The sequence below is a fragment of the Tauraco erythrolophus genome, chromosome 3, assembly GCF_009769465.1.
Source record: "Tauraco erythrolophus isolate bTauEry1 chromosome 3, bTauEry1.pri, whole genome shotgun sequence".
NCBI classification, from domain to species: domain Eukaryota; kingdom Metazoa; phylum Chordata; class Aves; order Musophagiformes; family Musophagidae; genus Tauraco; species Tauraco erythrolophus.
Genome location: NC_141467.1, coordinates 57,721,290 through 57,738,584, shown reverse-complemented (window position 1 = coordinate 57,738,584; position 17,295 = coordinate 57,721,290). Strand labels below are relative to the sequence as shown.

At 41.8% G+C, this 17,295-nt stretch overlaps 1 protein-coding gene across 1 annotated transcript in view; it reads right to left on the bottom strand.

Moving 5' to 3' along the window:
- Nucleotides 1–17,295, bottom strand: part of MAPRE2 (microtubule associated protein RP/EB family member 2) — a 94,653-nt gene that overhangs the window by 24,905 nt on the left and 52,453 nt on the right. The window contains 2 exon segments of the mRNA XM_086609267.1: nucleotides 482–638; nucleotides 13,758–13,882. Of these exon segments, the coding sequence (XP_086465393.1) occupies nucleotides 482–638; nucleotides 13,758–13,882 (282 nt within the window).

The window sequence follows — 17,295 nt, the reverse complement described above, 5'->3', positions numbered from 1 at the left end:
TTCCAGGTCTTGAATACTTTAAATTCCTTAACGCCATTTTGGACAAGGAAACATGGAATGCTTGTAAGAACAGCAATTTCCAAGTTATTTGGTTGGAAATTCAGGTCACCAGTAATTTTATTGTATCTAAATTAAGGTCTCTGATGGTAAGGAATTTCCAACACATGGTATTTTATCAAAAGGATCTCTGATATTACGATATAACGAGTAAGGCTGCACAATTCCTCAGCAGACACATGGACTCAATTTTCCACTTTGTACCTAAATGAAGCATGCCAAATTTCTTTCTTCATGTCTAAATACCCTTTTCAGATAATGAAAGGTCAAGAAGAATGTCTTCACATACCACCTTGTACTCCAGTTCTCAGTCCAAAAGTTGAAAAAAGTGGACTTTAAGTATTTTGAAGATTGTTTCCCTTATTTATGACTTCACTCAGTTCATACAACTTTTGAAACTTATAGTGACTGAAATACAAAATACAGAATGCCTACCTTATCCACATTCATTCTTTTAAATGATGCTTGCAGAAGTTTGAAGTTGTGAATGTATTCATGCTCCAGCTTTGCTTGAAACTTTACTTTCTTCAAGCTAATGCACCCTGGGAACAACATGTCCATGAACTGGCAGTAAGCTGCTCCTGTAACAAGAGAACGCGTGTGACGTTAATCCAGATGTACCCAGCTAAGACCAAATGGCGTTTAATGTCATTAGCAGAAAGCATGAGCAGAAAGCAACCATGCTGAATAAGTTCCTGCTGTAATTCAGCCTCACACTATGCACCCAAGATCTACTTGTCTAATGTATATTGAACAATGTGGCATATTAATGTGGGGTTTTTTTCCATTCAGTCTGGATGCACGACACACTGTTGTGTAGCATCTCAAGAACCACCACGACTAACGCAAAGGAAATCTTTCTTCTATTTAAACTGATGTTCTTGGAGTCCCTGTACACAGCAGGATTGTCCATACAGTGAGATGATCACAGTCAAAATGAAATATTTTAATAGCTCCCTCGATCCTCAGCCTCCTGAACAACTCAGCCAAGCCAAGATCTTCTTTCTTCTGGCATTTGTAGCCAAATGTCAATCAAGTCCAAGGCAATAATTTAAGCTTATATCAAACCACGATTTAAAACAATAAACTGTAAAGCTCCAGCTTGTTAAAACATACTAGTCAGTTCCCATCCCTCTAAAGCAAACATCTTAACTGATTTCATCTCCCAAGAAAAGCATTTAAATAAGTAGACCTTAGCATAGTTCACCCATAGATTTTAGAAGCTGGGCTGCCAGCTTTAGTTCTCACTCAAACAATAAAGTTTCTAAGTTCAACTTTGAAAGCAATCTGAACTTATGTATTGGGGGGGGGGGGGGGGGGGGGGTGCTTCTGGTGTGTATAATCCAGCACAGTGCTGCAAGTATATGGTAAAACACTGTACTGCGTACAGCTAACAGGGATAGCCTTTTCTTGTATGCAGGGTGCTTCCTCCTCCTCATCACCATGTCACGGCCATTTGCAAACTAAGTCTTTACTGTTGACACACTCAAGTGTTTGGAAATTAAGGCTGAAAATGTTTGAGGATCATTGAGGAACTGTTTGAGGAACAGAGGAAAAGCAATTTCATTTCTTCTTCAGAAGAGAGTTTTCTACAAATGCTTTACACTCAGCAAAGATTCAGTGAAGTCCATTTCTGGAGCAGAGGGCTGAGGAGCATGAGCCCCCTGCGCTTGAGCATACAGGGCAGCGAAGCAACACCCATTTACTCCTGACAAGTACAATTTCACTTCCACAAAAAGGACTTTTGTGCATTTAGTGCAGATCAGTTTTGACAAACAAGTGTCCAGATCTCGCCTAACAGTTCAGCTCAGTATCAATGACATGATTTTTATCAAAAAGTAATTCTGTTGAGTGCTCATACAGAAAACAAATTAACGAAGCGACACCTGGCTTGCCCAGTTTACAGGAGGGGCAACAATAACTTAAGACATTTTTCTCCATAAGTATGTATGTGTTTTGACAGGACCAACTTTATGCATGAGAGATTTCTCCTTCTCTGTACCCATTCAACTGTCATTTAAAGGGTTACAGAGCTCATAACTTCCAAGAAGAGTAGCAGAGTTTAAGAGCAGAGTTCAAAAAAAGTTTCCCAAACTACTGATAAGAGTTTTGCTAAGGGACTTATCAAGATCAAGCTTTAGTGCATTCACTGTCATTTAAAAAAAAAAAATTCTCTTCTTGTTGCCTAGCTTCATGGGGAAAACTGTTATAAAAAAAAATTCTGATTTTCCAAGGACACCTTGTGCTTAGCTGTTTGCAATGGTTTTGATATGATTAAGAATCAAAGTAAAATATTCCCTAAAGGAAAAGAAGCATTCTGGCAAGTTACAAACATCAGATGACAAATTTGCATTTTCTTATAGAAAGCTATATAAACTCAATTAGTTATTCAAACTCATCCTTAGCAAGAGAACTGGTAAATATGTGGCAACAGAAAAATGACATTACAATTAAAAGCATGAATATACAAATAATACGTGGCTTGACTATACTTATTACTATTTAATTTCATGCAAAAGGATTATTACGCAATCATATCATGTTATAACTGAATTTGTTCTTAACTCTGTTGCTTCATCCTCCCCATACCTCAATTATAAGCTTTACTCTGATATCTAAGTAATTGCCTGGAGGCCTTGAAAATGCACTGCACAACCTTTCATCTAGATCCTTTTAGAAAACTAGAAACCCAAAGTGTTCACATGAGATTTTCTCCTTCTGCTGGTAACGCAAATTCCTTCTGCATGCCTTTAGATAGAGTCTTACTAGGTTTAAGACTCTAGTTATGGTATTTCCTCGTGTTTTCCCCCACCATGCTGGCAGTTGTTTCAGTGCGTTTGCCAGCCAGGAGGTGGTCCTGGGTCAGCACAACGCTCGAGGGCAGAAAACACTGGACTAGGTCCACATGAAAGCACGGACCTGGTCTCTGATACGACATCGAAGCGGCTGCCAGGCTGTTTTCCCAACAGGAGGATTTGATTACATCGCAAACACGATTCATTAAAGTGTTCCTTCCTGAAGTACAGAGGCAACACACACGGACTGAACTCAACTCTGTAAACTAAAGGAGAGAAAACTCTTCTCAACTCTCAACAGGCAGAGACTTGCCTACCACAGCAACAGGAGAAAAGTAAAAATATCATTACAGACAACTGGGACTACCTGATTTTAGACATGGAGGTTATGTACATATTTAATATTATATAGGTGTTCAGTCATAATTTAAAATTTTACCCCCTAAAGCTTGTAGCTGTCACATTGCATTCGAATGCTAAATGTCAGTGCCACAGAACAGGGACGCTACCTTCTACACTGCCCATCACTGAGATTTCCCGAGGCAGCAGCAAGAGCAGCCTCACTTAAATCATGCAAGATTACAATGCCTTTACCTCACAGCCACTGCATACACACACATGGGCCTCTACTTACGGACAGCACTTTTAGGTCTATTCAATTTACTCTACAACTGATGCTTCAATGCAGGTGCATGGGAAATGAATATTTACAACAGAACGCAAAGAAAATGGCAGTAGAGATAATGACATCACAGCTTGTGACATACCTCTTGCATAATTTACATGAACAAAAGGATTTTTATGCCATTATATTTTATTCAAGATTTTAAAAGTCCCTTATACTTTTTGAAAAAAAACAACACCTGAATACCAACCCCCCCCCAACCCCCAAACCAAATCAACCAACCAACCAAAAAACACAACAACAAAAACCAAAACTATACACAGGAGTTGGAAACACACTACCCGTCCAGAATGATGGCTCTCACAATAGATCTGTCTCTATGGCCAAAAACCTTCTATATGCATGAAAACATGAACACACACAAAATAATTTGAAATCTACTCAGATGAACGATGAAAACCACAGCTGGTAACACCGCAGAAGAGGGATCAGTGTTAAAAAACTCTTAGCCTGTATTGGCTAACAAGCAATTTAGAATCACTGGCTAAAAGTCCCTTCACGTTTTGATCTACAGTATTGATGCAGCAATGAGTTACAGAAGATATTCACAAGGCCAGATCCAAAACCAACCTGCAAACACGGCTGTGCTGGATTACACCCCAGCAGCCACTACTTCTGGCCCGACTAGTGAGCAGAAAGAGCCCAGCAGCATCAGGGAGTCTGCAGGTGTTTGCTGGGCTTCCCACCCCAGGCTAAGGGCAGGGCGGGCAGCAAAGGCCAGTGAGGGGACTGTGCCCACGGGGCTGGGCAGGCAGGCAGCTGCCAGATGAGGGGAAAGGATGCTGGGGCAGAATTAAGACACAAAAGAACAAACTGAGAATTGAAAGGCGGTTGTTTAAAGCTATTAGAAGTTTCACCACATGCAGTGGTAAAGCTAGAAGCTTCTACCTTATCTATAAAATCACAATGTTTTTACAGTGTTTTCAGAGTTGTAGAGGATCTTCATTAGTCCTCCTTGCAGCAAACAATGCTGAAGTCATTCTAGCTTTTGCCCTACACTTTTATTTCCCTGCTTCTATGTTTCGTTCCCAGACTGTCCATACTGACTTTTTTGTTTGCTCTGAAGCATATGCACTCTGCATCATCTAGATTTTCAGTTTTTCTCTTTTCCTCTTCCATCTGTAGGTTGATGAACCCCAAAAAAGCAAGCAAGTATTTTCTTGATAATTGAAGGTACTTCTGCTTCTGACTATTTAAAGCACAAGGAAGTAAAGAGGATACAATGAAACCAAGAGAACCCTGTTTTCCTGCAAGTTTTTACTGCTTGGTAAACCTCCTAGATTTCAGCTAGAGAGCAAGATTGGATCCTTGATATTTTTGACATCTATGTTTATAAATATATAAAGGAAAATGAAAATATTATTTTCAAATAAAGTCTTTAAATATACTATATTTAGTACTTAGTATACTAATAAAATATTTAGTAGAAATACTATAATATAAACTCAGGTATGCTCAAGTTAATATTTGTTCTCAAACAAGGAGTCAGGTCAATCCTTCACATTAACTGTCAGAAGACTCTGTCTCTCCTTGTTCATCCCTGCAGTGTATGGGAGCAAGATCCCAGAAAGTCACACAAAACCACACCAGCCACATAGGAACACACAGGGCCCGTGAAAAGACAGGGCCTGCCCGGGCCGGGGGGGGGGGTTGCTTTATTTTAATTCTGATGTCCATATCACAGCAAAAGGAGCTAAGTGTTACCCTAGAAATTGGCTATGCAGATTTCTAATTTAAATTTATATAAATTATAAATTTTAATTTCTATTTAAAGAATTTTGTTCTAAAATGCATGCAAATCAAGTTTAAACCTCAGTTTGATTTTCACATACTCAGTTTTTGACAAATCTCATTTGGGAAAAAGGCTGACCATACCTTTTTCTATAATTAGAATTTTTTGTTTGTTTTTTTCCTTTAGGGAAATATTGTTCAGATAATCTAAAAACATATATGCAGTCACATTAGATACAAATTCCTTGAAATTATTCATTCCCTCCAAAGCTTCAACAACCTGCCCACACAATTTGGAAAACGCAGGATGATTTGTACGTGTATTAGTCATCAGCACTTCAAGTTTGCTAGAGTGAGGGTTGCTAACACTGATGGGAAACTACACACACCCGTTTTTTCTGTTGCTGGGACAACAATAACAGAAAAAAAAGGCACTAACTTGCAAGCAGCATGTGTGACCTAATAGTTTTTATAGGAAAGGGGAAAAAACCATGAAGGCCAGCAATCGTTTACAGTACAGCAGCACTTGGGGCTTGCCTTTTACCTCAGGCTTCCTAGAATGCTGCTTCAGGAGTGATGTTATGGTCGGTATACAGTAGTAGGTTTTTGACTTAGATATCAGAGTATAGATTTTCATTTAGATTTCAGACACGGATGTTCTGTTATGCCACTCGAGGTTTTTAAAAAAACTGGGCATGTCTGTGAGCATAAAGTTGAGTTACATACAGCCATGTGTTTAAGAAAAAGCACAATTCATGTTGAGCGCTCCCTTGGAGACCACAGTCTTCAAACTCCAATTTGCGCTTCCAGCAGCACCTATATGACCTAGGATATAGGTCAACACAGTTCTATTTCTCCAGACAAAAACCCCCAGGTTTCAGCCATTTCCTGGTGAACGTTCAAGCCCGCATCAATTTACTGCCTGCTTAGTTGTGGAGAGGCAAGCGTTCATGGGGCTGTGCATCAATGAAGCCATTCTTCCCTGAGCTTCATGCTTCCCAGAGACAGTCTTGGGATGGCACCTAAAAAAAAACCCCAAACTTGATGCAGATTAGAGTGTAGCCCTGCACTCCTGCACATAGTTACACGAGCACAGCTGCCTCAATGAGGGCAGAGTGAGTGCCTGCATACAGATGGGAGCTTCTGAAAGCAACACAGCTGCCACAGAAAACAGCCTCAAGAACTACGTATGCCTCCTCAACCTCACGGATGGTCATTGAGATACATGCATCTAATTGACATCTGCTTCAGAAAGTCCTGTTCCACGCAGGTGGGGCATTTGTATGACATAACCCAGAATACGCACTGATCATTTTAAAAAATGCACGTGAGAGGGAGGTATCCCTTGTGTTAACTTGTATTCTCTTTCTTGAATATGTAAATTGTTAAGCTGCTCATAAATTATACACAGCAGAGTTTTAATACTTAATTTTCAGCAATAATTTATTTTGGAATTCATTAATTTTTAAACAGGAAGATCAGAACAATTTCAGAAAACACAGCTCCCATTTAACTTAAAATAGCTGCGTAACTCATCACCTAAAAAAAAAAAAGCACACAAAATCTAATGAGCTGTTTCAAAAGGGGGGATCAAGCAACTGACTGCAAGTGAGTGCTATGAGTAATTAAACAATAATTTAAAAAAGTAAAAACTTTACGTTCTATTCCTCCTGAATTCTTAATAAAGGACATTTAAAAAAAACCACTATTGGCTGGAAATCTCATGATAGTGCTTTGCAAGCTTCCTCAGAAAGTTTTGGAAAGGATCTTAAATTCAATCATTAACATCCATTGTATCCTTGTAATCCTAAACATCATATGGAAGACATTAGATAGTCATTGACACTAAGCATTCTCGTGTCGCATGACCTCAGGACAACACGCCAGTTCCTTGAAACATGGCTGGGTTACAGAGTGCAAATGGGATCAAGCCATGTTTTAATCATGTTTCCAAGTTGCTCTAGAGACCCAGCCTGTGCAAGGCTGCAAACTGGAAAAAAAACAAAACCACCAATGTTGAAACACACTTCAGCTTCGCAGGCACTAGCACACTGGGTTGTACAGAAATCATGCTGGCACCGAATGCTCCATACAGGGTCCTATAATGCAGATTTTAGTAATACACGTGTAGGAAGTTATGGCTTAATAGAGGCACTAAGCAGAATACACCTTCTGAGACATGAAAACCCAAATCCTATGCAGCTGAGCCACAGAATACACCCGTTGCATGTACAGATACGCAAATGGTATGCCCACAGCGCAGAGCCTTGGAAGTGGAACACCTTGGACACCCTCCGCAAGCCAGGAACGACCCTCTCCTCCCCGCACAGCACCAGCCGCAAGGGACAACAGCCTGCAGAGGCTCTGATGGAGCTCTCCCCCAAATCCTGAGCCGGAGAGGCCATACAAGTCAAACAAAGACAGACATCTGTCCTATCGTCACGCTGCCTGCCTCGCTCCGAGATCGGGCCGGTGGAGTACCAACAAAACAGATATATAAAGAGACTATATATTTTCACAGGAGGAACGCCAACTGGGTTATGGTACTAGCTACAGCAGTCACCACATGACAAATTCCCTGTGGGAACAGCCAGGGCATCTGCAGAGAAAGCTCACAGTCTAAAATTTGAAAATGCCAAACCACACGCTCTCTTTATAATACGGTCATTTATGGAAAGCAAGGGGAAAAAACCCACCCCGCATTTAATCCTTGATCCTTGCATACAAATCCTGAAAGACAGAAGGTCTGTATGCACTGGAGGCCAGACAATTTGCAAGTTTATAATTCTACTGAGAATTTTCAAGTGCAGGAGGAGGGGAAAAAAAATTCTGTATCTCCTTAACCTCAAAGGATCACACAAGTATAGCTAAGTCAGAAATCATACCTCACTTCAGGCTGCATTTTCCTTTCAATATACATGTGCCATTTCTAGCGTCCTTGCTTATAATTATATAGCTCGTACACTTTGTGGTGTTCTTTTTAATTCATTTGCAAACCCTCTATAGTTTCTTGCCTGACTCTTATTTTGAATATACTCTCATGTAGCAGCCAAACACTCATTAAAAGCCCTGTAACACATTCACTTGGTATTCCCTACAGATGAAAAACAGCCTTAGTAAATTCAGTTATAAGCTGTTTAGTCAGAATTCTTTTTAAGAAGCCACTGTGCATTCTTTACAAAATTAGCACGAATCCTAAGAAACAACTAATGTCATAATTCATTTGAACCCCAAGCCTATGGGTGTTGCACATGGAATCCTACTACATTAAATCCACGCAGTTGTTCTCTACTATTTTTCATTCATGTATCAAATTAACTCTCAAAGTCCAATGCTATCTAAAGGCAATGCACTATGCCTTCAATTAAAACCACGGATTATAAATCTCACAGTCAGGTTAACAACCTTGCAGGAAGTCAAACCCAAGGACCAAAAGCTGACAAAATAACACTCACCTAAAGCGATTGCTTTGAGATGCTCAGAGAGATTTTCTCTCTTGAGTTGTCAAAACTAAATTACCAGAGGAACTGCAGACTAAATTTAGACTCTCCAGGGCTGCATCCATCCATAACCTGGCCTTTTTGGCACATCACTACTACAGCAGGCATTCAGAAAGCTCAAGGGACACTGCACTTCGCTCAGCCTACTTAGCAGAGACAAAAAACACATCTAAGGCTCCCAAAGAATACAAATACTTCATGACTAAGCCAGCCTCTTCCTTTGCTGCTCCTCATCCTCGCAGCTCTGTTCCTGTAACTGGCAATTGGGGAATAGGCTGGTATTGCTACAGCAGGGTATTAATTAAAGCTACTTCTCCACAGCAATGAGCAAAAGAAGGTCTGATTCCTTTTTCTGCCTTTATTATGAACTGTCATGTTAAACTTTAGGTATGCTCTGAATAAAGCCTTTAGTAAAGGCAGAATGTCACGTTATTCCTTCTTGCTTAAGCTCAGAACGTTCAAAGTTATTGCGAGGTTGGCTGCAAAACGTGGGCACCCGTGAGGTCTCACAGGCAGGTGCTGAACATGAATGTATGCTACATCTAGGTAGCTCATGCCTCCTAAAAGTGACTCCTTTGAGCTTTTTATTCAGACCTAGCCTCGCCCCCTTCCCTCCCCCACTCTTTTTGGCCTTATGGTTGGCTGCTTCTGGCCTTTCAATTGATTGCTCCTTATTAACAAAATGAACAAGAACTGAACAGTCATTTAACAGCATGACAAATCTTTATGCTTTTTTCTAAAAAAAGAAGAAAACGTCACACAATTTTACAGTAGGTTATAAAAATTCAGTTATAGTGCTCTGCAGCTCCCACAGTTAATGCTGTGAAACGCTTCATAGTTGCAAAGAGTTTCCCACATATTCCTTCTCTTTGAAGTCCTGGAGAAATGCTCATATTTTATGGAAACTAACGTTACGCTGCATGAAAGCTGCCAATGCTTCAAGGAACACAGCAAAAGGAACGCCAGAATGAATGAGTTAGATCAGCCGTTCTCAAACTATGGTCCATACTATGCTTGCTGGTGATCTGCCTGTTAGTTGACTGGTCATTTGTGCTACTGTTCCCTTAATTTCCATTCTGTAAACTTGTCATGGTTTGATGTGGAGGGGGTGGGGTTCTGGTGGCAGGAGAGGGGTTTTGGTCTCTGTGACCTCCCCGGTTTTGGAACCGGGTTAGGCTTGGTTCTGGCCACCAGATCAGACTCCCATCCCCCTCAGGCTTGAGCCAATAGGGCGCCTCTGCGAATTGCCCTATTTAAGTCAGGACAAAGGAACCGGAAAAGGTGCTTTGCCCAGGAGTGAGGAGAGGGAGGAGGGCACTGCCCCCGCTCCCTGGCTCCTGGCCGGGCGGCTGCCTGCGTCGGACCGGCGCCGCCCACGGAGAATGGCGGCGGCGGAGCCAGCTGGGGAACTCGGGGGCACCCCACTCCCGGGGTGCCCACTGGGCTGAGTTCACCTGGAGAGGACTGAGATCCGAGAAACAGCTGCATCGACAGCAGGTCAGTGAGGATGGAGCGGGAGGAGGTGTGCTGGAGCCGAGTTTCCCTGCAGCTGGTGGTGAGATGGCAGGCGGCCTCCCTGCAACCAGGATGGCCTCAGTGGAGTAGAGACCCACTCAGCCCGTGGAGGGAAGATGCCTGAGCCTGAGGATGGTCGTGTTGGGACGCCACGAGGCAGAGAGGCATCCAGAGCGAGTGGCTACAGCTCCCTAAGTATCCGAGACTGTGGTAAAGCCCACACGGGCAATCTGTGGGGAAGGATTGTTTCCAGGGCTGGACTCACGTTGGAGAAGTTTGTGGATTTTTCCTCGTGGTAGGGGATCCACTGGAGCAGGGGAAAAGGGTGTAAGGACTCCTCCTCCTTTAAGAAAGAAGCAGCAGTAACAGCACGGAATGAACTGACCTGCACCCCCAGTCCCTGCCCCTGTGCTGCTGGGGGGGGAGGTAGCCGGGAGGAAAAGGAAAGGGCGGGTGGGGGGGGGGGGGGGGGGGGGGGGGGGGGGGGGGGGGGGGGGGGGGGGGGGGGGGGGGGGGGGGGGGGGGGGGGGGGGGGGGGGGGGGGGGGGGGGGGGGGGGGGGGGGGGGGGGGGGGGGGGGGGGGGGGGGGGGGGGGGGGGGGGGGGGGGGGGGGGGGGGGGGGGGGGGGGGGGGGGGGGGGGGGGGGGGGGGGGGGGGGGGGGGGGGGGGGGGGGGGGGGGGGGGGGGGGGGGGGGGGGGGGGGGGGGGGGGGGGGGGGGGGGGGGGGGGGGGGGGGGGAGGGGGGGGGGGGGGGGGAAGGGGGGGGGGGGGGGGGGGGAAGGTGTCGGTTTTAAGATCTGGCTTTGTTTCTTTCGTCCTCTCGAGTAATCGGTTTTGTTTCCCTTTGTCCTTCTAAGTAACCATTAATAAACTGTTTTGCTTTGAGAAAGCCCTGTCTGTTTTGCCCGGGACCATGGTTGGCGGGTGCTCCCTCTGTTCTTGTCTCAACCCTCAGTCCCTTATTTTTTTTTCTCTCCTCTCTACTTTACTGGAGAAGGAGCGACTGTGTGAGTTTTAGTTGCTGGATCAGCCTAAAACCACGACAAAACTACACTAGGAGTACACTAAATAAACAACATGTACATTAAACTACTGGAGTTTACACAGTCAAGTACATGAAATACAGAAAGATACCCAAAGCTTCTTGTCCATCTGTCTTCAATCCCCACATGTGCTTGTCTTGCACGTGAGAAGCGGACTGCGCAGTCTCAAATAGAAAGGACCTAGTCCGTAAGACTTCTGTGTTCTAGTGCTTGCATAATCTAGAAGAGTTTAGATTCATCAGTTCAGAGAGTAACCACAGGACTACAGGAAGGACTGTGCTAGAATGTCTTCGCATAAGGAACTATTAAAAAGCCCCTTCTAGGATTGTAATGAACATTAACACAAAAACAAGAATATGCAAGTATCAAGCTCAACTATCGAACCACATGAGGAAATTCAAGTTTATAGTTTTGACTTGTTAAGATACGAATGTAAAAACATCAGGTAATGATAGCAATCAGTACAATCCAGGAAGTTCTAAAGGAAGAAAAGATTTAATTTTATGCAAGATGGAATAAGAGCTCTAATGAGACGACCCTTTTTTCAGTTTTTCCCTTGTGGTGTGTCCCAAAATCCTCACTGGAGGTCATCGAAAAAATTGTATAAGAAGCTGTGTAATGAAATGGGACAGTGGGTTTGTGACAACTTCCATGCTTTATCCTGCCTGCCCCACGCTGCTGAAGTTTCTCAATCTGATCTTCTTAAATATCTTTAACTCATTGTATTGTGCATAATCAAAATTCTCTTAGACCACCTCTCTCTTATTTTGGAAAAGGGTTTTGGGGTGGTTTTTTTGGTCTGTCTTTTTTTTTTTTTGTAAGCCCACACACATTTAAGTTGATGGAGAATTCACTTCAAAAGCTTCCTTTCAACTATTATAAGCATACAAATAGCTATGCAGGAGCAAGTCAATAACTTGTCTAGTATGCTTCCTGTTTCAAACAATGGCAAATGTTGGGGTTTTGGGATGAAAACGTTCATGTTCTCGTCTCTTTCTATCTCCTTATAAGTGTGTGTATATATATATCGATATCTATATCTATAGCTACATCCATATTTACACGCATGTGCACACACATCCCCACATGAATATTTCTTTATGTATAATTCGCCAAAAGAAAATACTTAGGCTAACCTCTGGGCACGTAACTATAACAACAGTTAAATATAACATTTCAATTTCAAGTTTAATAACTGTTAAAAAGGTTATTTCCCATGTTCTATGTCTTTAGTTATTCAGTTTATATCAGTTACTTACACGCAGTTTAACCTTCCCTTTTCAATCTCAATTTTATAGTCAATGTGCAAGCCTGCAAGCATGCAAGCCTGCTTCTGCAGCTGAGATTTGTTTTTTAAATTTTGAAGAGTAGGCTATGAGGCTATCATCCTCAAAGGATTTTCTGTACCTTTCAGGGAACATCTCTGAGGCAGAAAATTTACCCAAAATGGTAGGTAAATTCAAATATATGAATATAAGACCACATTTATGCATTTCAGCTGAACCAGTAAATAGCTGAAATGTGGTAATGTGGTTTCAGTTCTATGTATTTAGAGCATTGTCTTCATAAGTAAGAGATTCCCAGCATGTCAGTTGTCTGGAAGTAGGGATCTAAGTTAGATGTCCTCCAACACAACATCTTCAAATTCAAAAATCACAGTAGGAAATCAGAAAGAATCACTCTCCAGGGGGCATCTGTATTCTCAGTGAAACATCAGCCTTTGTCTGTGCCATTTCTAGTCATCATCTAGTTACAGACCCTGTTGTTTAACACATATCTTGTTGTTGCCACTCTGATTAACTAAAACGTCAAAAGTATTCAAGCCATTACCCTTTTTTTCAGGGCTCATTACCAAATTACTTACAACAAGAGTTCAGTTACATTTAAAGAGAAACAGGCAGATTTTCTTGACAAACTTCTAAAGCCCTCACAGCAGCTAAAGGCTCATTTCCTCAAATCCCTGTTTTTCCTCGCAGTCACACTTGGGATCTTTTCCTGCAAACACCAGCAGGGATTTGAGGACCTTCTCAGGAAGAAAAAAGTGCTGGAGAATTTGTTCACCTGGGGTGTCAGTCTCTATTTGTCACTTTCTCAGCTTTGTCCACTCTCAGTTTGAAAAGATACCACCTCGGTAGCTTTAAAACACAAAAGCTTATCACTATGTTCTTTTCTTGCTTAGTCAACCTTTTTATTACTTCTATGTATCTTCTGCTACATTTGTCCCATTCACCTCTGCGTTTGTTATGCTTTCTCAAGGCACCTTATCTTTCCACCATTAACATGAACAAAAAAAGTTTCCTTTGCACATACATTAGTCTCTTTTCTCAGAGTAACTGTTTATGTCAAAGTTAAGAGTTATCTATTTTCAACAAATCAGACTTTTAAAGTGGTTTTAAAATAAACATTTGTAGAGTATACCGCACTTTCTTACCTGAACAGAGTTGTTCGACTTTTGTGTAGTTTAAAGCATATATCATAACCCATGCGATGATGTCATGTCTGCTCATAGTCTCTTGGGTTATAGAGGTAGAGTACACGTTGACTGCCATTCCCCAACTAGGAAAAAAAGGATAAAAAATATTTTTGACATTTTGATAATTGTTTTCTGGATATAATGAATTTACATTCATGTTAAAAAAAAAATCAAGAAAGAAAAGCTGCATTGCTGAACAATCTTCCTTATTTATTGAGGAAAGAGGCTTAATTTTTATTTGTTGCCGATACATGATCTCCTCAATGTCCTCTTGGAATCTATGAACATATTTCTCTGGCTGTCATTGTGAACTTAACATAAAAACCTACAGCATTCTGCTTAATGCTAGCAACGTAGGAAAAAAAGAATCAGGCGTAGCCTAAGGATACACAGACAGGATCAGAGACCTGGGATTTCATCATGTATTGCTGCATAAATATAGTGATCTGACATCTATCCATCAGGTTTTTGCCACTGCAGGATGATCTGACTGCCTAAACCAGTATTTAATTTTCAGATAGCTTCTAGAAGATGTAGCTGTTCTACTTACTCAAATACTGATTTCTTAGTGGGACAGGGGCTTTTTGGATCATAAATTCAGTTCCAAACAGTCACAGAGTGAATACCAGATAGTCTTTTTTATTAGTTTACCAACCTCTATCCTGCATGTAACTGAGACTTGCACTCTCGACTGACTGGTTGGAAAGCTGCTGCAGACCCCAGTTCCTCTAAATCATTAGGAACGCTTCCTCTCTCAGCTTAAACTCATTTGTTCTTCTGCCAACATTATCTTTCAGCTCTAATGGGTTTTTCTTCCCCAGAGCTGAATTCATACAGCACTCAAGAGTCTGTCCCAGTGCCCAGGTAGGCTAGATTAAACAAATCAATCCTCTCAGTCTTATGAACTCAGACATTCAGTTACTGGTCATGCCAGCAGTACTCCTTGAACACAGCCAAAGAGTTTCAGACTGTGTTCAGATAATGTTTCACCAAGACCTTGGAAAATGGCACTCTGCGCTGAAAATTTTCATAGCCACATCAACTTAAATAGATCCTTCTAGATAGCTAAGGTCTTTTCCTGCAAGTAGGTCTAATTCATAGTAGCTTTTGTCACCAGTCCCCAAGTGCATAGACTGGAAACACAAACTACTCGATTTTATTCCCTGTTATTCTACACTAGTCACATCTTTCTGTTGCAAGACATTGCCAAGAGAAAAGACAAGCACATTCAAGTTTATCTCATCAATAGTTTCAAAAAGCAGAGTCAAGATCATTCATTAAAAGAGTAAATAATGTTCCCAAGACTAATGAGCTTCGAGTCCACTAGTAATAATCCAAGTACAAGCTGTCTCAGAAATGATCAAAACTCAAGTTGCGCTATTATTCTTGGAAAGAAAGGTTTGGCAGGGACTGCACGCCTTTGTCTCTAGTGACACCTTGCAGCTAACACTTAACTGGCTAGCTTTGGTGGCAGTCCTGCTACCTCAGCCTTGGACCTCAACCATCTCTCTCAGGGAAAGACAGTAAGATCTCTGTGGGATTGAGGTCTGCAAGGGCTATTTCCATTAACAATTTGCAGAGATTAACTGTTCGAAGCTTGATAGACAATTCTGCAGAGAGCACAAAGACTGCAGGTTAACTCATCCATTTTTTTTATAGGTGTGCTAGAGCAACCCAGACAAAAAGTCTAAAAAGCCCACCAGCATGAAACTTGACACAGTAACTACAAGTGTTTAAGTAGATGCAGCAGGGAAATGTATTTAAATACCAGATGACAAAGTTCATGATATAGGTGACTTTCTACAAAACGAATTTCACAAACAGAAGATTGTTCAAATTGTCCCATCTACTGATATTAAGATCCAAAACACAAAATCCCCAAATTTGCCTGATGAGAAGAAAAATGAAAAAACAGGCCAGTAAGGGAAAGTAGGCTCAAAAATCCATGCTCTGCTAGCCGAGCTACTGCCAGCAATTCATTCAGAACCAGGCTGCCCCTCTACCAGCTTCTGTATGGGCACCTCTGAAGCACGGAAGAAATCAGTCTGTTCGCAGTCTGTGCAGTTCCTCCTGCAGGCTCCAGACAGCACAGCTGATTATATGAACATAGCACTGTGTTCACTGTAACAGTTAGCAAAGGTCATTTTCTTGGCGCACACTAAGTGCTTTGATGAACCGAGCGCTAGGAACAAAGTTGGAGAAATAGGGAGTGCCCTTTTACTTTTAAAACCACACCATAATGTCTAACCATGAAAGCTTAGCTTCAACACGGAAGGGACTGAGCAGGAAAACAGCACCTTTGTACTAACGACATCTGAAGTTTAAAACATCACCATTAGCATATTTTTTACTTTAGTATTTTTTAGCCTTTTTAAGTACATAAGAAATCAAAAGACATTACTACTGTCACTATTAGACTAGTATGTTCCGTATTGTTTGTAAGATCAGTTCAAGTAACAGCTTAATAGTGACTTTAATACTCACTTAAGATTCGGGATTGTGAATTTAATATTAAAGCAAGAGATCAATATGGAACAGTTCACTCACGTCTAAAGAAGATAAAGCTATTTAGTTGCTAACATCTGAAATAAAACTACTCTGATTAGCAATTGTCAAAATTCATCCAAATTTTAATTATCCTCTCAAGGCTAGGCAGAACTCAGAATTTCTAACCATCAGCTCCCAGGAGTGAAAGCAGCAAGTCTACTCTGTTAAAAAGATCAGGAAAATCCACATGCAGGAAAGAAACAGAAATTCCCTCATCATCCTCTTCCAAAAGCAACTGCAAAGACAAATACCTATCCTTCTGCAAACGACAGAAGAACAAACAACATCCTTTGCTGCAGAGCATGGGATGGAGAACTCTGCTTCAGGAAACAGTGAGTAAATTAATAACGTTGAATTTTACAATCATACCCTGAAGGATATCTGTCCCATAACTTATGCTGTGTCTGCAAATGAATTATTACGGCCTACAGGTCAAACAGAAGTTCAGGCTATTTGTTAAAGGCAATAGCTTCACATTCATGCACACAGAGAGGCATGAGGCTGTATCAACACAATTTTTAACAAATGTATTCAAAATGAATCAGAATTTCTGTTACAGTATGCCATTGCCATTTATTCTCAGTGACTTGTTAACATGTCTGAATCTTCCACAGCCTCTTCTCTCAAACGAGTTCACCTCTTTGCCTCTCTCGAAAGAGTTCACCATGTCTTTGCTTCTTCTGTCCCTCACCCTCCTCATGGTTACATTTTAAATAAACTCAGCTGGGAAAGGTTTCCTTTATAGTAAGCACGTTCTAATTTGGTGCTCAGATACACACATATCCTGTTTGCCACACAGACAGACCTTGGGAAAAAAAAAACAAACAACAAAAACCAACAACCACCCAAAACAAAAGAGAGAAGAAAAAAGAAGAGCCAGACATAGGTAGCAGAGCCACCATGCTCGGCAACAGAGGAGAACCCCTGCGTCCACATCCACAGCTAGGCC